General features: G+C 46.0%; 1 protein-coding gene across 4 annotated transcripts; it reads right to left on the reverse strand.

Moving 5' to 3' along the window:
• Positions 1–224: 224 nt before the first annotated feature.
• Positions 225–25,317, reverse strand: LOC308069229 (neurotrypsin-like). 4 transcript variants are annotated; one of them, XM_080401218.1, is made up of 16 exons: positions 22,630–25,317; positions 20,206–22,538; positions 19,083–19,128; positions 17,475–17,711; positions 15,991–16,114; positions 15,110–15,285; positions 14,487–14,634; positions 13,517–13,695; positions 12,977–13,118; positions 11,682–11,884; positions 10,538–10,679; positions 10,103–10,308; positions 9,482–9,560; positions 8,399–8,521; positions 7,595–7,875; positions 225–5,600 (listed from the first exon to the last, which is right to left on the reverse strand). In XM_080401218.1, exons 2-16 carry the CDS (start codon positions 20,356–20,358, stop codon positions 5,290–5,292), a joined length of 2,550 nt encoding a protein of 849 aa, XP_080257344.1. In that variant the 5' UTR covers positions 20,359–22,538; positions 22,630–25,317; the 3' UTR covers positions 225–5,289. The 4 variants fall into 4 exon arrangements, with proteins under 4 accessions (XP_080257344.1, XP_080257346.1, XP_080257345.1 ...); XM_080401220.1 differs by having other exon boundaries at positions 20,206–21,578; positions 22,100–25,317; XM_080401219.1 differs by having other exon boundaries at positions 20,206–20,359; positions 21,262–25,317.
• Between the last annotated feature and the right edge of the window lie 6 nt (positions 25,318–25,323).

Raw genomic sequence — 25,323 nt, forward strand, 5'->3', positions numbered from 1 at the left:
AACGGCCAAAAATGTGGCATTTGAAGAACCATTGCATTTCATTGTAATGGTAGCTAACATGATGCTTACTTCGTGACACGCTTTAGCATGTTAAAGCTGCCCTAAAAATAACATTAATACAGAAATTTAATTAGCTTAATTCAGTGCTGGAAAAAATCCTAAAACCTGCCCTTGGAACAGATTCCTTTATTAAAAATAAGACAGAGCCCCACACAGTCACAGTATAATCCATTTATTAACACACCTTGTGAGCCATTGGTGTTGATCCAGGGGATATGACAGTTTTGGCACTTGACTGATTTCAGAGGTGCTCAGCCCCTGGTTAGCAGAAAGGGATTTTAAGACGACTGAGTGGACTACTACACAAGTGAGTTTTATTTCTTTAGGTGGGACATTAAATATTTTTCTGAACAAATAATACAGCACAAGAGATGTGCATTGGTGCAGGTCACAGTGCCTCATTCCACAAGGAGTGGTCCCAAGCTGGTTACCACCAGGGGCCATTCTGTTCCCCCCGGCTGCAAGAAACTCCCCGCAAGTCTGTCAAGATGGTGTTAAATCACACAGCACAGTTCATGTCTCAAAAGCTGTCATCTGATTGCTGAATATACACACAAAAATCTGTCTTCAAGTCGTTGATGGATCACTGCAGCTTTTTTGGGGGATGAAGAGACTTCAGGATATTGGCTTCAGAAAGGAAGGAAGACAGACAAAAGGCAGGCCTACCTCTCTTACCCCTGAGATAGCAAATATCCATGGTCCTGGTTCCTCACCAATGCCTCCACTAACACCTTTGAGAAAGTGATCTGTTATTCTCTGCTACAAGCGTAAAAGGATTACAAGGGTAATCGACATCCTGTCCAGGTTAATAAACAGCTTCCTGATTAATTACAGCATATAATATAATTCATAGAAATCATCAGAACAGTACTCAGCTACAGGAAAGGGATAAATCTTTAATCCAGCTTCAGCTGGCCAAAGCTTGGACTGGTGTCAAGACAGGACTGGTAAGGGTACCAGTGCAGGCACTGCAGGTCAGGAAGACACCAGCACTGGGTCAGCCTTTGTAAAGCACTGGGGTATCCCCTCAAAGAGGGGTACCTGGAGCACTAATAGCTGCTCCTTAGACCCTTACCGTAGCCACACTTCTACTCCTGCCAATGCTCCCAGCCAGTCATAGTGACGTTCCCTTTCTCAAATAACCAGCATGTGCCATGCTGCTACGGGAGTGCTGTCTCATGGCATCCACGCAGCACAGTGCAGCTACCAGCAACAGTGACTGAGCAATCAGCTCCTGAAAATAGTGTATGTTCATTAGCCTTATCCAACGGACTAATGGTGCAAAGACTGATGAATGTATCAGCCCTACAAGTATGTCAGCCAAGGCAAAGCCCCACACAGCTGGTCAGGTTCTCCCTGCCCAGAGCTGCATTATGCTCCCCAGCCATACCCACAGCAACTGCTCTGCACTCAGGGGCTGCTGCAGCTGCCTGAGACACAAGGGGAACTTAACCTTGGCTGGTTTTCATCCCGTTGTAGCCAGGCTGCCGCCAAGACCACACTAGCGAGTTTAAAGCCAGCTCCAGCGTACATACATAACACACATACAGCATTTCCTACTGTGGGAAATAAAAAATAATACTGAAAATAATCAGCAGATGGCATAGCCTCCCCTGGCAAACTGCATTCAGTTCTGATTACCAAAGCTTAAAGATCCAGCAGAAAAAGAAGACATGGCAAGACTGTCAGCATGTTATCAGATACATAGACAGTTTGGGTTAAAGAGAGACAGAGAAGCCAGTTTTAGAAAAGGGACTACCTCTAGAATAATGGTCAACAGAGAATATAAAGCCAGGCCCATTATTTCCTCTGATAGCTGAGAACACAAGGACAGATGGGATTCAATGAAAACAAAAGGCAATTAATTCAGGAGCCATAAAAAGAAATTATGTGCTACAGAGAATAAAATTATATTGGTTCTCTGAGATTGGTTCTCAAAATTATATTGAGGCTGAGAGTTTAGTTGGATTAAATACAGGATTAAACAACTATATGGAAGATGAAGACTGTTTACATTAAATAGCTTTTTAAAAGTTAGGGATATAAACTCTCACACTTCAGAAAAAAAAAAAGAATCACAAAAGGATAGCGCATAGTGTTTGTACAACACCTTGAGGACCAAGCACTTGTACTTCTATTTGCTGTGATAATAACAGTAATACAAGTAATTAATTTAAATGGGCCAAGAACAAAATTCCCCAAAAGGAAAGGTTGTTAAAACTTGTTTGGTACAAACTCACATGTACTATCCTTCAAAACATCTGCTGCTGGCCAACATTAAGTACAAAATACAGTCCTAGGGTGGCTGAGTGCCACTCATCCAACCACACAGTTCCAGTAAGCCTCGGTGGCAAAGCATGTGAGTTTGGTTTGGGCCACAGTCCCAGCTTAAACAGTAAAGAGCAACAGTGGTGCTCTGAAAAACAGGTCAGGAGAATTGAGGAGAGTATTGGCAGGCTTGCCTATAGTACCAGTAGGGTGTAAAAGCAGGTGAAGGAGATTGGATATTTCCTTCCCTCCTCCTGGCTCATGTAGGACTCACGGGCTGTTAATTACAGGATTTGCACAGCTTTCACAGTGACAAGACCTAGGAGAAAGAAATACTTTGAACTAGTACATGGGCATTTCAGAAGTCAATGCCAGGCCTGTGTCTCACTCATGTTACATGGTAATTCATTCTAACTCCTGAATTGGAACAAGCTAAGTAGGCTTAGGGAAATAACCTCATAGTTTCAGTCCTTTGGGTGTTTCTGTACCTGTTGTGGTTATGGGTATAAACTGAAAGATCAAAACAGGTCAAACTAGAGATGTGACAGCACCCAAGGCACAGAAACTCCGTTTCAGCTGCAGTAGCATGCTGGCTTGGGGGAGGCCGAAGCTAAAAGCCAAATCCCTCCATATTTCCCAGACAGGTACTGTTGCTGCCAGTGTGGAACTTGGCATTCATTTAATTCCCCACAAGACCAGAGGTCTGTGACACAACTGCCCTCAGTCCTCCTGTCATTTTAATTCCTGGGAGATAAGGAGCAGTCTGCAGCTTGTATCTTAGGGACTCTGCCAGCAGCTGTAGGACAACAGAGCCAACATGGAGCCAAGCACAGCGCTGCCAAAGCACCAAGCCTGGCACTTCAGCAGGCTTATCAGCACAAGCTGCACTGCAGACATTCAGCCTCTCGAGAAGAGGCACAAACAGATCAGATCTGTCTCAAAGGCCACTTTGCAGGGGTTCCAACATTGCATGCTTTAAAGATTCCTACAATCCTTTTTTAAAATAAAGTTTTCAAGCAGGATTTTTAAACAGTCCATTGCAACACCGATGACCCAACTATCCTATAATCCCTGGAGAGGGTAAATGGAACTGTTCAGTTTAGCATCCACACACAAAAATCAGCTACCTAGCCAGGTCAGCACCTTTACATGAAGCTGTTTTCTAGGAGACAAATTAAAGCTTTTAGTAATCACTACTTATTGAACCCAAGGCAATTTTAAGGAACCCATCACCACATGCCCTGTAATATGACATTGCTAATCCACAGGCTGCGCTCTGCCTTCTGTTCTTGCCTTGGTAACACCTCAGTGCCTTGAGTGCAGACCTCCTAGACAGCAGGCCAGTGCCTGACCCCATCATTGCCTACCCTACAGTGCATAAGCAAATCCAAAACACACACATCTAGCACAAGTTCTGTATGTCTATTACTATTCCATGTTCAGGTCCTTGGTTATACATCAAAGCTTACTGCCCCTGCTCCTGAGCAGACCTGTCCTCTCTCTGGCTTGCCTACACATAGTAAGAAGTCACTGTGCACTGCACAACTGTTAATGCACTTAGCCCTTCCATCTATTTTTATACTTTTCTGCTTACTTGAGAATAGTAAATTAACTTACAAAAGTGCTTAAGGCCTAAGAGGAAACTCTTCATTTGTTTGCATGAGAAGGAGTACTCAGTAACTCCTGCTTTCTTAAGAGAAAGCATTATTTCTGTTCAGGCTAAGAACTACAGCTTGATGTCAGTGCCTGCATACCCTTGAGTTAAGTCAGTTTATTCCCGCTGAGAGGCATAAAAAGAGAAATAGTGCAAAAAAGAGAAGAGAGGAAGCATAGCCCAGAGGCTGCAAGAATAGGACGCAGGAGTGAGTAATTTGCTTGAGGTGTATCTATACCTCAGGAGTATTTCTGTGTTTCAGGGACAATTGTGAACACAGAGATATTAAAGACTAACATCACAAATAAAGGGCAGCTAATAGCTGTGGTGAATAAGGTACCAAAAGAAAATTCCTGCAGAGCTGTTAAATCATGATTCAACACCTGAATGTTTGAAATTAACATTACACTTGGATTTAAAGAAAAATAACATGTCTATTCAGCCTTTTGACATCACATTTTTAAGTTCTTCATAGTAATCACGAGGGAAAAAAACCTATTGTCTCTTAAAAATGAAGATTTACTCTCACACCAACAACTGATTCTAAGAGTTGCTGCTTTAAGGGAAAAAAATAATGAAACAAACACAAAAGAACCACTATATTGAGAAAGAAGCAATAAAACCAAAGCATCTGGCAGCTGGAAATGTGTGATGGAGGATTACAGCAGGAGGCACAAACATCTCTTAGTAGGGACAGACACTTTAAAGGGATTGTATGGGAGCAGACCTACTATTCAGAAAAGAAAAGGTTCCCCCTAGAGACATAACATGAAGGAAAAAAAAAAAACCAGCTGTTGGCCTGTTCCTCAGCTCAGGTCAAATCTTCTAATTCCTGGAACTGAAGAGAGCTGTTATAAAAAAATATCTGAAGTTTTCCACTATGCCAGAGCCTGGTGCCATCTTCCAAGCATCTCAGCTCTCCTTGCAACATTTTTCAACTGTGCAAACTACAAAAACAGGAATAGATTTGCAGAGGCAGGTATCTCTCCACTTCTACCATTTGTGTGTGCCAGGGCAAAGGAACAAATGTGATTGTATTACAGGACTCTGATAGTCAGAGCAACATAGACTCATCATTCTTAGCAGTGTGCACCTGCTTTCTCTGCTCAGAGGTTATGGACTAAAGTGAAAACAAAGACTTTGAAGAATCAGCCACAACTGTTTTTCTCCCAGTTCTACGTTAAAGTCTTTTACCAGTGTCCAATGAGAAAATAAATCTTCATCAGTCACCAGGCCAGAAGCCACAGCCTTCTGCTGCTGCAGGACAAAAAGGACCATATGTTGAAGCTCCTAGAGCTCAGACATTTTCATTTTAGCCTGGTCACTTTCTTGATCCAGGGTACGTATTTGCTGACCTTTGTGTACACACCGGGGGAATCCTTCCGGCCACAGCCGTAACCCCAAGAAGTAATCCCCAAAATGATCCAGCGTCCATTTGACCTCTGACACATGAGTGGCCCTCCACTGTCACCTTGGCAGCTGTCCACCCGTTTATCTTCAGAGAGGTTTCCAGCACAAATCATGCGGTTAGTGAACTTCTGCCCATAACGGACCTCACAGTCTTCCCGTGGGAGAAGAGGCACCACTCCCTGCAGGAGGGTTCTTGAATAGGACTTCCCTGGAACAGAACAGACCAGGCAGACCAACTCATAGAATCACAGAATGGTTTGGATTGGAAGGGACCTCAAAGACCATCTCATTCCAGACCCCTGCCATGGGCAGGGACACCTTCCACTAGGCCCAGGTTGCCCAAAGCCCTGTCCCACCTGGCCTTGAGCACTGCCAGGGACGGGGCACCCACAGCTTTGCTGGGCAACCAGTTCCAGTGCCTCACCACCCTCACAGTAAAGAATTTCTTCCTAATATCTAATCTAAATCTGCCCTCTCTCAGTTTAAAGCCACTCCCCCTTGTCCTCTCACTACATGCCCTTGTAGAAAGTCCCTTGCCAGCTTTCTTGTAGGCCCCCTTTAGGTGCAGACAACAGCAGCAACCTAGAGCAACAGTGCTCTGAACAAAAATAGGTATTTGTACATTTCATGTCAAGACTGCAGCACCAAAATAGGCCATGCTCAGCATTTCTGAACCATCAGACCTTCAGAAAACAGGGCTGCCAAGCCAGACCACAAAAAAGAGCTGTGAGATCAAAGAAATGGGGAAAAGGTTGGAGAAAAAGGTTAGATCAAAGAACAAGTCTTACTTCTAGTTCTGCCAACAAGTAACTTGAACCTTGTTCAATTTATTTCACCTCTCTGAGCCTCCCTTCCTCCTCCGTAAAACAAGGGCAGTGTTTTCTCAAAAGACTAAATGCAGTCGTATTTGTAAACCACTCAGTTCTCGGAGAAGCTTTGAAAGGTGCTTCAGAGGCATCCAAATATTATTCAAAGAAAGCTAACTTCATCTTCAGCCAGATTTGTCTCTATTTGCTCAAATCTATTACTGCAGCCTTGCTCAGAACAGAAGGTTCATGTGCTATATGTGTATGTGTATGACCTTTCTCTGCCCAAGGTTTATGGTGAATTTACAAGGTAGTAGGTAATGGCCCCTCTCATTGGAAAAGGCAGGTTTGGCACGTGGGGGGATTCTAGCCATTAAACTCCAGTACAGCTTAAGAGAGTTACATGGCTAAATTGCTCGTTGATTGTCTCCAGACACCCTGGAGTGACACATGCACCTGGTGCAACTGACTCCAAAGGCAAATGTATACTTGCAGTTCAACACTTGGGGTGACAGCTGGGAAGGATGGGTAAGCCAAAAATCAGCAGACAAGCTCCTGGGGCTATTTGCCTTTTGGCAGCAAGTCTTTCTGAACATGTGGGGCTTCGCTGCAATCACAGCAGCCCCAGAAAGGCCTCCTTGCCCCAAGCCCTGCATTGCACTTCTGATGCTCAAATGTGGGAAGACTGGACAGCCAGTGATAAAGCTTTGTTAAGAGTTTAAAGCTGTCTCCAGACCTTGCTATTGCATCCATGTCAGGACTCCACCAAGCCCAGCATTCTAAAACATTGCCTTGAGAAACTATTTAATAATGAATACTTGCTAGAATATTCCCTGCTCCCTTTTACCTAGGAAGATCCATAGCAATGTGCTGCAAGAGGACAGGTACAGGCTGCCTTGAACCTAGCACAGAAACCAGCCTCAAAGCCCAGCTGTCCCTGTGGCAACATCCAGGGACATGGAGCAAGGCAGTTGGAGGGAGATTCCTTCCACCTCTAAGTCCCCGCTTCACTACTACAGCATCATGAAGAAGGCAGGAGGTCACAGAAACATGGGGGCCTCCCGCAGGCTTTGTACACCAACTCTGCACAGGCTGCTGCCTAAGGGGTCTGCTGTGGGCAAACATGTAGAAAGGGTAAAAGAGGGCTGTGGCCAGATGGCAGCACTGCAGAGGGATGCTATGGCAACCCAAACTTCCACCACAGGCAGGCTCAAGAAGCCTAAAATCAGAAGAAAGCATGATGGCACAAAAGTCACCTTGCCTCCCTGCGCCAGCACAGACAATAGGAGCAATAAGAACATCCCCTTGAGTTGTGCAGATGTAAATTAATGACCCATGCAGGCTTCTGAAACCAGGCTCCTCCACCTTTCTTGCCCCTCAAAGCCCCATCACTCACCTGTGTCTCCCCAGCCGGAGATGATGCAGGCTTGCCTGTTGATGTCAGACTTCTCTTTCCTGTTGGGCAGGCAGACAGGCAGAACGTGGCGATTGAAGGAGAGACAGTGCCCCTCTCTGCCCCGCATCCGGACCAGGGCAATGTCATTATCATTGCTGCCGGCCCAGTAGTTCCTGTGAAGGACAATCCGCTCCACAGGCAGCTCCCTCTCAAACTCATCCTTCACACCTGTGTGGTAGTCACCCACCCGCAGCAGGTAGCGCCGTACATCAACACCAAACCTGAAGAAAAAGAGACTCAAGATCTTGACACTCCTGCGAAGAGGGAAACAGACTCACACAAGTCTCCATTGCTATGAGACCAATAAGGTACCGCCAGTTATGGGACTGTGGGTCCTCTTTAACAGATGTGATAATGCCAGCTGTTGCAGTCAAAGGGTGTCCCAAATCACTGTCTACAATGCACAGGACTTTTTTTTTTTTTCCCTACAAAAAGGGCTACAATAGTTGCAACAGGCTTGTGACCTTAAGTCTTCCCGGTTCCTTAAAGCACTACAGAATGGCAAAATGCTGGTGCCCTTTAAGTTGTAAACCCTCAAAGTTAAGAGGGCAGGTGTAAGCAGTGAAGGATAAAGCAAGCCTCTACTGAGTCATCCCCATAAGTGCTCCACGATCACACACATCATAACCTGAAGGTCTTGGTTTAGAAACTTTAATCATGTGGTTCCACTGGGCTGGGAGGATAACCTTGTAGGAGGTTATCTTGTTCATCATATCCCTCAGGGCTCCCCACTCACAAATGTACCTTTTGAAGCAGTGGGCTGCAGTCACCACCCAGCAGCTGCTGATCAGTGTTGCTCCACACAACAGACGAGTATCTTGACGAAAACCTTTCAACCGGAGTGAGGCCTGCCATGGCCAACCACCTCTGAAGAAAAAAGAGAGGAGTAAAAGGTGTCACACACATGGGAGCTGTATTCTTCCCATCCACTCTGCCCCACCTGGGCTCAGCTGGCATTTACTTGGGTCACAGCAAACCCACGCAACACTACAGACATGGGGAGGAGCGGCTGGGAAGCTGACTGGCAGAAGGGGACCTGCAGGGGCTGGTTGACAGCCAGCTGAACATGAGCCAGCAGTGTACCCAGGTGGCCAAGAAGGCCAACGGCATCCTGGCTTGTATCTGAAACAGTGTGGCCAGCAGGACCAGGGCAGTCATCATCCCCCTGTACTTGGCACTGGGGGGGCCACACCTCGAATCCTGTGTTCGGTTTTGGGCCCCTCGCTACAAGACATTGAGGTGCTGGAGCATGCCCAGAGCAGGGCAGCGGAGCTGGGGAGGGGTCTGGAGCACCAGTCTGATGGGGAGCAGCTGAGGAAACTGCGGGTGTTTAGTCTGGAGAGGAGGCGGCTCAGGAGGGACCTCATTGCTCTCTACAGCTGACTGAAAGGAAGCTGTAGCAAGGTGGGAGTTGGTCCCCTCCCCCAGATGAAAAGCAATAGAACAAGAGGAAATGGCCTCAAATTGTGCCAGGGGAGGTTTAGGTTGGATATTAGGAAAAATTTCTTCACTGAAAGGTTGGTCAAGCATTGGAACAGGCTGCTGCGGGAGGTGGTGGAGTCACCATCCCTGGAGGTATTTAAAAAATACATGGTTTAGTGGTGGCCTTGGCAGTGCTGGGTTAACAGTTGGACTTGATGATCTTAAAGGTCTTTTCCAACCTAAATGATTCTATGATTCTTCCCTAGACAGGCCCACTGGTTCAAATGAAGTTCAAAAATCACTAGTGAAAATGTGTTAGTGTACTCAGCATTTGTCAGGCCATTTCCAGAGCCTGTAGGAAAGCTGGAACCAGTTCTGGCTTTCCCAGCAATTACAGGGTAGTACCTGAGAGACTTGTTTCCACCTATGATCCTTTTCTTGCGACGGTGAAGCAGGCGCATCCCACACGCACCAAACTCTGGACCTGCACAGCAAAGTTAGAGCAGTTGGGTAGGTATTTAAGCTCTTGCTGTCACAGAGCCAAATACCATTCACCTTCCACAAGGGCATTAATCTGCATGGTAGTTGACTGTATTCTGTTGTGCGTGTGGAATTCACAGATTTGATCCCATAGGTTTGGTGGAGGTGCTTACCTGCAGTATCTGTAGTTTTATGGCAGGAACGGGACCTCTACAGCTATTTCCTCAGTACACTAAAACTCAAAGTTTGCTCATAGTTACTGCTCTAAGGAAGGGTATGGTGACTTGGCTGTGTGGCAGTTCTGCAGGCTCAAAGGCCTGACATGGGTGGAGCTCCTCAGACGAGTCTGGAGCACCCTGTGCTCCTAAGGCTGAGACAATGAAAACAAGGAAAAAATAGGAGGTGCAGGACAGGACATGCATATTTTGCAGGCAATGTTTCAGCCAAAGAGAAGAACTACCAGAAAAAAGCATAAAAGCATAAAAGCATGGTGAGATCCTACAGCTGGCACTCCAGATTTCTGCACAGAGGAAATGGGCACGTCACCTGTTCTCCTGATATCTTGGACCTTCTCTTCCACATAGTCACAGATCACACCAGCATCCTCACTGTGCCAGCAGCTGTGAATCCCGGTGTCAGGCCTGACACATTGCCCCAGGGCGTGCTCTGTGCCACTGCATTCTATGTTGTCCAGATGGATAGGCCCATGGCCTTCGCCGAAATAAGCCATTGCCCTGGCTTTTGCTGTACCGCTGCAATCAGAGAGAGGGTTGCTAATCTGCAGTAAGCAGGAGGCAGGTCAACCTGATGCACCAGCACATTTTAAGAGAAATAACATTTATGCATCGCTCCACACACAGACCCTCAAGCTTATGTGGGTATGCCAAAACTAAGAAACAAAGCCCCCCAAAACAGGTCCAGAAAGAAGCAATCACCCTCAGAGCTGTTTCTATCTGTAAATGAATCTACCAGAACTCTTACCTGAATCCCAGCTGCCGGCAAACCACTGCAGCATCTCTGTCCGTCCAGCCATTATCACAGACACTGCCCCACTGCCCATTCAGGAACACCTCAACCCGTCCCTCCTTGGTGCTCTCTCCATCTACCAGCCGCACAGGAGGCCCTAAGGGATGAAACAGATGGGTTGCTGTGAGCAAAACCACCAGAGAGCATGAAGTGCCCAGAACTTGGGTTCCACAGGAAAAAATTAATCCCAGGTATCAGTAAGCTTAAAGAAAAAAGAAAAAAAGGAGTGTTTCTATATGAAGGCATTTCACCTCTGTGCTAAACCAGGAGACTACATACATAATAATTTATTTAATGCTTACTGGAAATCATTAGTGAATCATATTCTGAAAGCTGACTAAAGAGAACAAGAACAGAGGGAAAGTTATTAACACCTGAGCCAAGAGTGGACAAGCTTAAACATGCCTGGGAAAGAAATCCATTGAATTATAAAACTATTACATTATTCTAAGCAAGAGAAGAGTTCTACATCCAGGAAAAACACAAATGTTGGATGCCGTCTATTTCAATAAAAAAAATATCTGACAAACTGGAAAGTCTCCTGGAGCAGGGAAAGGGGAGAGTATCAGGTCTCGTATAAATGAAGAAATTATGCTAACTGGGAATACATTCACGATTTTTAATTAAAAGAGTGCCATCCCCACAAGAGAGTGCAAATTTCCACACAACAGCCCCTCATATCTGAAGTCCTCTTGTCTTGGCAAGGTGTGACACTAACATAACTACACCAGTTTCCCCAAAGGTCTAGTTAAAAGTATCCCGTGTTCCTGCAGACGGGGGGCTGAGGCATCTCAGCAGTGAGCAATGGCATGCTAAGGCAGCCACCGTTCCTCAGCCCCTCAGGCTTGTTTTGGAGACCACCAACACAATTCTCTCCACTTTCAGTTTCTCTGCAGGTCTGGCCATAGGACTGGTGGAGCCACAGCTCTGCGGCTCTGCCCCAAGACAGCCAGGGCTCATTCCTAGGAATCCTCCCCAAAAAGCAGCCCCCTCACTGAAACAGCACAGGGAAGACTCCCACATCTGTCAGGGCTTCCAAAGGGGCAGACCAGCAGGTGAGACTTCCCCACCATCCAAGGCAAGAGGCAAGGCGAGTTACCCAGGCTGCCATCCATGACTGTGTTGCTCTCTGGAGAACAGCGGACTCCCACGTCCTCAGCATGTGAGCAGTCATGTTGCCCCCAGTTGCTGTGGGGACAGTCCAGGAGGGATAGCTCTGTCCCCACACAAGCCACATCATCCAGTAAGATAAAGCCTTGGCCAGCAGCATAGTCCCCTTCGGAGGCCAGGGTAGCAGGGCCACTAGAGGAAGGAAACAGAACGTAACATGAGGTTCATTAAAACTCTTTAATCCCACAGACGGACCCAAGCTCAGACTCAAAGGGAAACTCCTCTGCAGAGCTCATCTGTGATATCAGTGGCCTCCTGAGCTAAACCATTCAGTCACACACAGGATGGAGACCAAGCAGCTTGCACATCTCACCAGCTTCAGCTTTCAGGGAGGCGCCCCCAGACAAGTCCATTTGCTAGTGTCTTGCCAAAGGCACGGTCATTACAGCACGGAGGGCCAGCTATATCACAGAGGCTGCTTTGCAGACATGACACCAGGTACATCAATTTGGGGAGTGGCTAGCAGAGGAGGCATCAAAAATATCAACTGAAGTATTTCTACTACTTTTTATAGGAAGTGGCTACCTGGAAATGAAATGCAGAAAGCTGCAAACTTTTAGGCACTACAAGAGATAACACAGTATGCAGCTGAACTCAAAGGGAAGAATTTAGTATTTTTTCAGTCTATAAAGCTGAAATTTTCAAAGGATACCCTAATCATATTTTAAAAAATCCACCAAAAACCAAAAACTTTACTGGCTCCAAGACTACATTATCCTGATTTTGAATCTTCCTCAAACTCATACCTGGAAGGACAACAGTTCAGCAACAGACTGAAAGAAAAGCATTATGAAAATCCCTAATACTTCTCTTTTTTCGCCTTGACAGTCTTTGTTCAACTACTGAAGCAGGTGATATGTCTAGCTGACAGAGCAGAACGGGTGGCAGTGCTGAGCTGATACACCTGCAAATTTAAGGAATGTTAAGAGAACTTTCTGACTTTGGTTTTCATAAAGATGGTACCAAGCCTGTTAGCTGCTTTCAAAACAGGATGAGGCAAGATATAATATTTTTTTCTTCCCCGCCCCCCCCCCCCCCCCTTGGAAAGGATGTGGATACCTTTTAATCCGTCCTGAATAAAGTTGTATAATGGTGATAACCCTTCTAATAAAGACAGCATTGAAGGATTAAGGTCCAGCCTATCCCAGTGAAGGTGATGGAATCTAATCCTTGAAATGAGGAAGCAGAGACACCACACACACACACACACACACTCAGTCCTACCTGAAGCCCAGCTGCCTGCAGACCACCTGTGCACCGAGGTCTGTCCAGCCATCATCGCATACTGTGCCCCAGTCACCGTTGTAATAAACTTCTACCCTGCCTTCGTTGGGGCTGTGGCCACCAGCCAGCCTGACAGTGCCCTCTGGAAGGGGTGGGAGAAGGAAAGGTCAGCGCTCGGCAGGGGAGGAAAGCAAGAGCCTGTGCCCCACTGCTGAGGCCTCTGTACAGCCCATGACTGAAAGAACAACAGACGCAGATGGAGTGGGTACTCAAACATTCCTCACTCCAAAACATGCCTATCCGTCAGAGGAGGATTCACCTCAGCCTTTCCGTACCACCAGTGGGAAGCCATGGGAGCCGCACTAAGCCTGGCTTTGATCCCACCCGGTGCTTGCTCTCTGCCTCCACACCTGGCAGCCCTTGTAGGGGCCACAGACGGAAGCCCTGCAGGACCCTGAAGCAGGGGGGCTATCTGCTGAGCAAGCTGTGTAATATGGGACTAAGACTGGCCACATCTGACATAGAACTGTAGATCTGTACCTGTGAAAGGGTCGCAGGAGACCCCAGCGTCTTCAATGTGGTCGCAGTTCTGCTGTCCCCAGTCACTCTTCTTGCACTGGTCAAGTGAAAGCTCATTGCCTGAGCACTCCACTTCATCCAGCAGGATTGGGCCAGATCCCTGCCCATAGTGAGCCCACGACAAGGCTTTTGGGTTCCCACTGCAAACATTACAGAAATGTACGCTCAGCAAGGAAAATCACAGTGTTGTCCCCGCAGATTCTGCCTTGCACAGGGACTCTCCTATGCTAGGTCAGTGTCCTCCCATTGACAAGCTGTATTTCTGACACAGTGTTGCCAGCTGTTAATTACAATATGTTATTGGAAAGTTTTATAATGAGACCTTCCAACACATAACAAAAATGTGCCTGCACCACAAACAGTTCAGGCAGCCGGGGAGTTCTAAGGACAATGATTTGCAATCTCATTAACAGGCAAAACCCCCAAAGACTGAGAGATCTTTTGGTTTTCAAGAATGCTCAGTATACAACAGCTCCCACATTAAGTGCTAAATGGCGCATGGGAGAATGAGGTGCTCTCTCTTGCCTTCCTGTTTGAAGAGGATAAGGGCAGTCAGTGAAACTGGCGGTGTTTAAACCTAACCAAGCAAGCAACTGCAGTTCACATGTGGAAACCACCATGACAAGTTGTCACTGAGGCCAAGAAGATTTGCATTAGGACGTGTGTGCAAAAATAAAGAAGGATAAACACAAACAAACCTTAGGTAGGAATGCACCAACTTTTTTTTTTCACAGCATAAACCTATAAAACTGACAGGATTTAAAGCACAAAATCCCTTTACAGGATGATCAGTCCAGAATTCTCTTTCCCAGGTTTTCTGTATACCTCCTATAGAAAGGCCTGGTACTATATATAGTGAGGGGACATGCTCTCACGTTCATCACTCTGCATACTTCTGTTACCACTCCATAACGTACAGTGGTGAAATTACCTGAGTCCCAGCTGCCTACAGACTACTTCAGCATCCTCATCATCCCACTGGTCATCACAGATGGTACCCCACTTGCCATCATGGTAAACCTCCACTCGTCCTTCAAAGCTCTCCTTTCCCCCAACTAAACGCAGCGGGGCACCTACACCTGTGCTTCAAGAAAGGGAAAGAGCACAACAGAACAAGACAGAGACAAAACACATCCAGCAGCTCAGGGTGTTGAACCATTCAACAGCCAGAGGAGCTCTTGGGCTGCTCTCATCCCACCCTACCAGATCGTCCCCTCTAGAACCCAGAGAAGAACCCATGACCAGGGTGCTGCTGGTCCAGGGATGGCTCTTTAACTGGCTGCTGTGGTGACTAGGACTTTGCTGCCTGCAGACAAAAACCTGGTTTGATAAAAAGCAGATGTTGTCATAAGCAACAGCCATCTTTCAGTGACTGTAGAAGTATGCCCACTCTGTGAATTTGTTCCACTGGAAGGAAGATAACCACCTGTATAGCAGGTGAAAGAAGAACATGCTCCAATGACTTGCTCTCCACAGCTTCACAACCTTAGATTTTACATCTTATCAGCAACATTAATGGAAGAAACAGGGAGTGAACCTCCCCTGGAGATTTACCTTCTGGAGGGACACAGGTTACCATGGCACTCCCCTGGTTACAAGCTCCTGACATAGCTTTCCGATAGCCACACTGCAGCAGGGCTTTCTCATCCCCGTGGCAGTTTGCTGACTGCAGGTGCAGCGGAACAGGCCACAGTCTGGGATGACTCTTCTTCCCAGCCGTGCCGATCTCACTGGTACAGAGAATGCAACAGAGTGATGAAATGCTGTAGCACTGTTTGACTTACAAGCTCCCCTCAGTTCTTGTGACTCTCCAGTCCAGCTGTGCCATTTCACATCCCAGTGCGCCCAGTTGATTGGGAGTGCATAAAGGGGTGGCCACTTACAGTCTAACGGGACCACGCAAAGTGCTCCCCACCACCTAACCCATTTTGTGTTCTTATTTACTGCAGAGGAGTTGATCTGGTCAGAAATGGCATCCTTGTTTGAAAGTGGTGAACAAACCCATCGACAGGTTCAAACACCCAAATATCTGAATCACCCTCTTTCTTCTCTGTGGACCTTCTCCCCTTGCTGTTTGCAAGTTTGAAGGCCCAAATCCCAGTTTCCCAAAGAGGCTGCATGGTCTCAAAATTTCTATTAGATCACTACAGTAGCTCCTGCTGGTAATACTAAAAAGGGGATACAATCTCACAGCTCACTCATCACAGTCTGGAGCATTGAGCAGAAACTACCATTTTAAAAAAAACTTGCAAATGCTGCATTGGGCATAGCCACAGAAAGAAAATAGTACCGAAGGACCCTTGTAAGTGGGAAGCGAGCCCACAAAACAAACTCCCCCAGCCAACACAGTACGCCAGAGGGGCTGTAACCACAGCGGCTGTTCTTTCAAAGGCCATGTGAACACGTAAATCTCACAACCAGACCAAGGTTCTCACCTGAGACCTAGCTGCCTGCAGACAACACTGGCATCCCAGTCAGTCCAGTGGTCAGCACAGATGGTGCCCCAGAGTCCATTGAAGTACAACTCCACACTACTATCTTCAGCCAACCGCACAGCACCTTCCAAAAGAGAACAAAACAAAACAAAACAAGCGGCTATCTTCTGTCAGAGGTTTCAGACTGGTATGTCTTGGACTTGCATGTAGCTGAGCTGAACCGCACTTGGCTTCTCTCACTCCTGTTTTGCTTGTTTTGCTGGTGCTGTCACTGAAGTGACTTGCATGCAGGAGTGCAGGACACAGCACCTTCCCGCTTCCAGCAACAGCTGCTCAGAAGGATGGCTGGAGCTATGTTCTTCTCAAAGCCATGGTAAAATATTGGCAGGAAACTTGGCTTCTGCCACAGCTCCTGGATTTTCCTGTGAAACGGGGATAATTTTACATGCTCCCTTGAAAAGATGCATGGAAATGGCAGGCTCTAATTCCTTCTGACACTCCACTGATTTATTTCCCACTGACTACTTCATCTACAAGACTCACTGTTGCTACAACTGTTGTTCAGTAACAACAGGTGAATCCTCTTTAATCTCTCTGGGAAAAGCAAGTGCCAGTGTAAATGCCCTTTCAATTCCCACTGCACCACAAATATCTACCACTGTTTAGAAAGCACATCTCCTCACTCAGTTATGTATTGGGAGAAGGATACACCTTCTGTCTGTAGCACCTCGATGCAGGCACACAGCACAACTACATTTGTATCCATCACTTTAAGGAAGCCACCTTTGAAAGCACTTCCACTGGCAAGGGAAAATACTTTGTAATTTCAGTTATTAAAGTGGTACTTCATCTGTTTTGCAAAATGTGGGAGAAGCAAGGAAGGCCAGAAGACAGGAGGACAAACAAAAGTTTCAAGAATGTTACAGTGGAGTCAGCACATTGAGAGCGCTCAGCTCCCTTGCATGCCTCAAAGTAAGCAGCAGTCCTTGAGTCAACATCGTGAGGAATTTTAAAGCAAGCCTGTGACCAACCTTGCCACAGAAGACTTACAAACCTAGCCAACAAGATTTTTCCCTGTTGCATTTGAACCGCTACACTTACACAAGGAGAGCTCTGATACAGACACTTAAGGAGCAGGAGTGGGTTGTTTTCCACATAACTTAAACTGTTTCCAAAGTGGCATAAGTTAACAGTAAGAAAAAAAAAAAAAAAAGAAGCTTCCTTGTATGAGAATAAAACATCTATACAAGGCATTATGACAACTGCAGCTTAAATCCACCCCCTACTATATACAGACGTTCTTCTCCCACACAGGCTGTTCTGTAGCCCTAATTATTTTGACAATTTGGAACAGTTATTGTATTGTGCTTCTTTCACAAGGTGTCCCACCTGCTGCTTGCAAGTCTCTGCAGCACACATTTCTGGCCCGAGCCCCCTGAGACAGTCCAGCTTGGGCACCAGCAGAGACATGCAGCAGCCCTTACCTTGATTACAGTCGCAGTTAGCCCAGCCGATGGCTCCTGATGCAAGCCGGTAGAAGCACCAGGGTGTAGTTCCCCCATCCGGGTTCCTGCAGTGGTTGTGGTCCCCCAAGCCACGGTCTGGGTACTGCTGAACATAATCAGGGAACTCTGCCCAGTTGAGGCACTCTGCCCCAGCCTCAGTGACCGCCAGTGAGCCGTTGTAATACCCGAGAGGTCCAATGCCACACACGCTGGACGCTGGACACAGGAAGGGAGCTGTCAGCATCACTTAAGGCATCACACACGGGGGCTCAGACAAGCTGGGAGATAGCAGCTGATCTCCTGAAACACCTCATGTGTCTGCAGCCTTCTTTGCTACTTGCTTGATTTCAATTCTTCAAGGCAGCTGCCCAAAGAACACTTATAATACGCACTACAAACCAATCTGGAAGTCGTGAACTGCCTAGACAGACCTTTGAAACGTGTTAACTCCAGGCCCACACATGGACAAGTTGAACGGTTCCCATTACCACTTATTTCCATAGAAGTATTCATTCGGAGCAGCACTTGAGCCTGGCACACACTCCTCCACTTCCTTCCCCACCTGCTTTGGCACCTGAATAAGATACTTTTAAATTTGATCCTGGGCTCTTTAGAAGATTAATTGCCTGTCTAAATCGATTGAAATTGAGAAGAGTTTCAAATTAACTATAATTTCATTCTGTAAAGTGGGAAGGTGGGAAATGACACTGTGTTTCACTGTAGGTACGTTCCCTATACCCATTAGCACATCGCCTGGCTTATCTGCACGTACCCAACGCACAGGAAAGGAAAGGGAACCTATGCTGGGGAGAAGTGCAGGTGCCAATGTTCCAGACCAGTGCCCATGTGAAATATCTCATGTAAAGAAACCGCAACAATTAATTTAATATGGTCTTTAACAGAAGAAAACTCTCCATTCATGATCCTGAAATAACAGAGAGAGAAACCAGAACCAGATTCTGTGTGAAGGTGGGCTTTTTAGAGCCCCTAACCTGGGAAGAGCAGACTCAGAAAGGGATAACAGTTATAGCCCTATTCACTGAATAAACACAGAGAAGCCAACACTTTCAGAAAACCCTTCTGCCATAAGGACATGTAGGGCAAACAGCAAGGGCACAAAGAAACTTTGTCTCATGCCATTTGCCTTCTAGCCACTGCCAAGGCCAGAGGGGGTAAGTGACAGGCGTAGGTTAACTTCAAGGTATAAAAATCAGAAGCAGTTACAGGTAGGTGTCTGGAAAACACACTGTGCGCTTTGCATCAGCTGAGGAGGGGTACAAGAATTCAGTAGTTATTAGAGCGGAGGAAACGTGAGCATGCAAAAAAGACTAAGGCAGAGAAAGAAGTGAAAGGAAAAGAGTGTGGGAGGAATAGGGAACTGCAAGAGTATTAGACATGAAGGAAAGAAAGCAGTCTGGCCATTTTGGGGAAGGAGATAAACAGACACTGAGGCAGGAGAAAAGACTGAAGAAGTGATGGAAAGAAAAGAAGAAAACCAGACAGCAGTGGCTCATTGTACCTATGGTCTCATCACCATTGCAGGAAAGAATGTGCCTGATGACTGAATTAATAACTTCTTGTTCTTACCTGCACTCTGCAAATGGTTTTGGTTGGGCTGGGATCCCAGGAAAGCCTGGGAAAAAAAACAGAGCAAAAGCAGAGATGATTATCCGATGAAATAAACATGGGCATGTCCTAAAAGCAGCTCAGCCTTTTGCTGCTTCAGGCAAATACACCCCAGTAACCAGCCTCTTCCCTGCTCTCCCCATTGCTCCTCTCCAAACCCAATCACAGCTCTGCCCACTAACAGCAAAATGAATAGTTGCTGGCCTACAGAGATTTACCCTTGATCTAAGCACTACCTTACAGGGCTCTGCTTGTTCTTTTCGAGCAGAATTGGAAGCTTAAGTGAGATGCCTATGGAAGGAAAAGCTAGAAGAAATTCATTGTTACTAGTGAGTAAAATAATGAATAACCATTAATTCTCTCCGTTTGTAGGGCAAGCCACCACCTATGGCCACAGTGGCAAATAGAGATATATCTATGTGATGGGATGATGCCCCCAAGGAACGCTGTGTTAAAATAGTAATAAACATCCACATACCAAGTGGCATAACACCTAAAGAAGAAAACCCAACAAGACTTTATTGAGGATTTTGTTTCTAATACATGAGAAGATGATACGGCCTATGATATTATTATCCAAATGGGGTTAAATAGCTAAGAACCAAAAATATGAAACACAGTCCTCAGAATTCCAGCATCCTGCCTGGTCCCAAAACTGCATTTCCTCTTACAGGCAGTGTTTTTGGTGGTTATAACTTGACTGCTGGCTTAGAGATAGGGATCTCCACTCAACACCATTACATGGTGTACAAGCAGGTGCAAGATCTTCACAGACCCAGAGTGAAAAAAAAGAAACTGTACAGGCTTCTGGTAGCTCCTTGTAGTTCAATTCATTTCTAAATACTTTCTAATTAACATTTATAATGCCTTTATATGAACAAGGAGCTGTAATTCACAGAGCAGAGGTATGCATATAAAGAATACTAGCTATGGCAAATCGTTCTTGTTGGGTTGTTTTTTTTTATTTCAAAATGCAGTAATTTTGATTCTCCCAGCTTTACCTCCACCTGGAAAAGGGAACAGTAAAATTTGGAATTAAACCAAATCCACTTCTGGAATAAGCACAGATAGTTCCCACAGATACCTGACAAGAATGACACCTACTCATGGCAGATGTCATTTTCAAATCAAGCTTGTGAGTATGGACCAGCAGGTGTTGACAACCACAGCCAAGCTCCAGCGTCAAGCTCCAGAAGTCAGAACGTGACACTGCACATTGAAGATGAATTCCTGGCATGCTTCAGAAACAGCAGATCAGATCTCAGGTGCATGTGCGCAACGGGACACACAGATAAAACAACATTTAACTGGAAAATCCTTTTCAGCCAAAAATCCATCTGCCTGCACGTATCAGGCTATTGCAAGCCCATATAAAGGCCTGTGAACTGACAAGGTTGAAGGACTTGTCCGAGGATCTCTAAGCTCTTTGCAAAGAGCAGAAAGTGAGCCAAGCTACACTTCTGTGACTGCACCAAACATATGACTGAGCCACAATCCAGGTCCCTCAACTCCTAGGTTTTAGTATGCACCTGCACACACATGTAAGCCTGCAGGCGATAGAGGGATGGGCTGTACTAATAACAGGCTATATATGAAAGCCTGAACCTGCTCCTTTTGGAGACAGACCGTAAATGAAAGAGCTGCAGTCCAAGCAATATACTTCCCTTATAATGAAAGATCAGTTGCTGCCAGTTCCCGTAGCAGCTTCCAAAATACCCCAGCACTGACCATCTCCAAATTTTAGTGCAAACAGCCTGTGCTGCAGTCGCTGCCCCAGGTCCGTGTGGCTATAAATCATCTGTCCACAACAGCAATAGGGGTAATCAGTCAATCAGCAAAGAACAGAAACAAAGGATCTCTCCTGCCAGGGTCACTGCAGTGCCTGAGAAACATAGGAAACCTGAGCCAAAGCATCTGCAAGCCCTAGTGCATCCTTCTTTCCTGCTTTGTTTCCTTTTCTAAATTCCATATGCACAACGAAATAAATCCCTCCCTGAGCTGCCTAGCCCTTCTCAGGGACCACAGCTGCCTAGATGCCTTGGAAAAGATATTCAAGTAATAACAAGATCCACTTACAGCAAGGATATTAAAAGAGCCATGTGACTTCTTACAAACAGATAGAAGAATAACCATTTCTTACCTCCATGCATCTGAGACAGGATAACAGACCTAAGAGCTTTACCAGGAGCCCAAGTACTTTGGGGACCTCCATCCCTCCTGTGCAAAGTGAGCAGAAGCTTCCTCAAGCATCACATTCACGCTCAGCTGCTGCCTCCTCCCCGAGCTCTGCAGCTGGGTTTCTCCGGGAGCAGGGCACTAGCCGCTCCGCCCCAGAGGGAGCGGGATGCCTCTTCCATTTCTATGCAGGGAAAGGGATGCACGGGATCAAAGTTCCCAGCAGCGTCTCAGAATTTCACTTTCCCCTTTCTCTCCTCATCTCTTCTCCTTGGTTCTTCTCTTCGGAAAGGGGAAAAAGAAGGAAGAGAAAGGAAGGAAGAGAACATGCCCCAGGATTTCTCTAGCACCCTGAAAAACAGGAGGTGGCAAGCGTGGGCAGGTGGGGCACAGCGTGCACCCCACTGTCTCTGCCTCTGCTCGCTCGCTCCCCTCCCGCAACGCTGCCTTCCCCCGGCAGCCTCTGCCCTCTCCCTGAAGCACAAAGGCTACGGCGGGGAGCCGGGGCTGTATCCTGCTGCCAAACCTCCAGAAGCAACGCCGGAGAAGGAAAGGGCTTGTGCGCGTACACTTGCCAGAGATTAGACGTGCTGGAAAGAATCTGGACTTTATCCCCCACCCCCCCACCCGCCTCCTCAATTAGCTGCTTGCAGCTTCCTGAGGTCAGACTCTCAGATTTGAGCCCAGGTAAATGGGCGCCAGAAAACTTTAGATAAAGCAGCTTCCAGATCTCCCTGTGGAAAGCCCACAGGTGGCACAGCCCTCTCCAGGACACACTCCCAGTTTTCAGCCCCGCATCTTACCACCATGCCTACTGCCTCCAGAGATCTTTTCCATCGAGTGTCTTCTTGACCTTGGGCTGCAAAGTCGTTTTCACTCGATTGGCTAGGATGCTTTCCAGAGGGTTGATCATTATTGTATTGCTATGGACAATCTTGTGGGGGTTTTTAGTGCTTTCAAGTTTACTGCTCCTTCATATGAATTAAGATTAGAGGCTACCACAAAAGTTTGAAACATTATTAAACCCAGGAAAGGAACTGGTCCATTTGATGCTGTTCAGTCTTGGAAATTTTTTTACACATGCCCTGTGTCAGTCCTCAGCTCAGTCTGAGCATTTCATATATTTATATTCTGATTTTGGAGGGGTTAACTCCTGGTGTTCTGCAGCATGAAACATGAAGGTCACCTTAAGAAATGAGCTCACTTCTGGCCAAGTCTACTGAGTAGCATTTCCAAAGACACCTTCAACATAAAAACAAGGAATGGGCTGATAAAAATCCATTGGCTTGACAAAAAGCCTCTTCTCTTCCCTCAGTTATTGCCCATTACTTACATCACATGCCAGTTTTGTGTTGCCTCATCCTCAGCCACTTGTCAAAGGCAAGGAAATTTCACTACATGCTGGACCTTTTACAGGAGTCACTGAGTGGCAGGAGGGAGACCTTTCTGGAGTGGATTTGTACCACAGTGTATTCTGGACACGCTGGATCTGGCCAAGACTTACGCTGGGTTAATTAGGAGCAAATCTCCTATATCCTCGCAGTGAGGGAGGCAGACGATCAGGGCAACAGGGGGTGGAAATAGCTTATATGCTACAGCACGCTGTAATTCTCAGGCAGCACTAGCAAAAAAAGGCAAAGCAAAATGAAAATATGGGAATGTGTTGGAATTTAGAACACTTACTCCAGTGAAAACACAAGGAAAGGATATACTGGAGGCAGCAACAGAAAAATCTACTAGCATTCAGGGAAATGTGCTCCTTAGTCAGAAGTAGAGGGGTTGCTGATACCCCTTCAGAGCTCCCATAAGACGCACATCTATTTAGCCCTCTGACACATACTAACAGTGTTTAAAACCTCTAGCAAAAGCCTGTACTGGATTCCTCTCACAGTAGCTTGTAAGTTGCTTCCCTCTCAAGGCAAGGCTTTCCTAGGTAAAGTGATTTCCCAGACAGTGATATTAAAGGAAGCACAGATCGGTGCACCAAAAGCCACAGAAGTCCAAGTTTGGCATTCAGTTTCTGGAGGAATGACAAGCTGTGCAAAGATACAGCAGGTTTTGCAGTTGTCTCCTCTGTGATGGGTCCTCCTTTGGAACTATTTCCTTCTTGCCATTATGATATCTTGAGAGAGGTGGAGCTCAGATTTTCCAAAGCTTCTCATGGCTGCACAGCCCTCCCCAAGGTGGAGAGGAAGACCAAGAAGGAAATCATAACAATATAACTATGGCAGTTTAGATAGGTAACATATCTAAAGATAAGGTAAAACAGACCTTGAACTCTTTTGTGTGGGCAAGTTTGAAGTAGCTGTAAATCCCCAAGTCTGCTATTTAACACAAGTCACCTTCTCACCCTGATATAAGCATAGTTCCTACAGTCTTTCTGTCTTGATTTTTCCAGATTATTATGTACTGACCCTTCTGAACACGAAGTACCATCTTCTAAACGTTCTTGGCTCTCTAGAACTCAATCTATTTCTCCTGAACTGGCAGGACTACTATTCATTAAGACCAGCTGAAATAATCAGTGCTTCCTCCCTAAGAGATCTTCAGCGAAAGCCCAAAGAAGAGAGGTAGTTAACAGCAATCATACCCAGACCCAGTATAATACTCGAGCTGTGAGGAACAGGAATAAGATCAAGGAATTCCAGCAGATTTGCTTAAATCCTTTAAATCCGACTTAGGAGGGTAGAACAGCTAGTCAGCTTTTGTTTAATTCTTTCCCCACCATGCAATCACATACAGGTCTCTGCAGCAACGTTCTTAACCAGTGGGCTCAGCACCAGAACCCAGTTTTCTTTTATTCCCTGCAACAGCATCATGGGGTGGTACAAGCCCTGAACTCTGAGAGGGCAGTGTCATTCACTGCAGTTATGCACATGGACTATTAATGGAATGATCTCCAATATAAGCATGTCACAGAATGTGTTTAAACACTCAATATAAGCTTAAGAGTGAGATATGGGGAAATAGCAGCAGCTCAAATTGCCAAGGACAATCAGTAACTGGAGATTTTTTGGTTACAGTATGGGATCCTGAGCCAGAGGAACTGCAAGAGTACTTTTAAAAGAAGCACTGTAAAACCAGGGTGCATGTGAACAGCATTCTCTTTCCTTCCTTCTTCCTCCAAATAAATGCATTCCTTTGAGAACTGGAAAACCTTAGCATAGTAATTTCAAGCTTCTAGAAGACATGTAAAAGGTCAGAAAAACCCCCGAACAACTGAATTTGTGAAGCAGTAAAATCCAAAAATAGCTGTCCAGATTACTGGGAGCTGCACCAAATTTCAGAAGTAAAAACAGAACAAAAAGGTGTTCGTTTCTCTGTTACAGCCTCTTATATAATGAGACAGATCTTCACAGCCACGAGAGTTTGGTACATTCAGCACAGCTGCTAGTTTAAGAGGCACAAAACCACACTTGCACTATAAATTTTAATACAAAGAAAGAAAAAGCATCGTCAACAGAAGTGAATTCAGAAATTATCAGTTCCTCACTCCCAGCTTAGCTTGTCCCCCTCAGAAATGAAGAATCAGCAAGTAGCTCTCCTTTTTAGAGAGCGTCTTTTGCACTGAAAATGCAAAATGTCATAGAACCAAAGCATTCTCCCAAACCTGTACATGGACATCATGTTCTTACTGACCCCAAGTCCTCTGAAAGACCCAATTATGCCATAATAGCAACAACAGAATAAGCTACCCAGTGGAATAACCCACTAATGAGCCATTGTAAGTAACAGTTAAACAAAAATTGCTTCAGTAACTTGAAAGCATACACCTGACCGGTATCTATAGGATAAAGAGGTACTGGCCTGGGGCTTCAGCTCCACACAGACTCTACAGTCACATGTGAGTAATCACAGCCTCTGTGTGTCTGACACCCTTCTTACTCCGCTTTTTTTTTCTTTATGCCCTAAAAAATTAGTGACATAAATGCTCATATCATTAGTTCTCTGAGAGTTCTTACCAGTTAGGTACTGATCCTAAAACAACAGGGACCTGCCTGCAGTTTTGTGGTCCTCCAGTGAAAAA

Source organism: Falco punctatus (genome assembly GCF_963210335.1).
Source record: "Falco punctatus genome assembly, chromosome: 9".
Lineage (NCBI taxonomy): Eukaryota > Metazoa > Chordata > Aves > Falconiformes > Falconidae > Falco > Falco punctatus.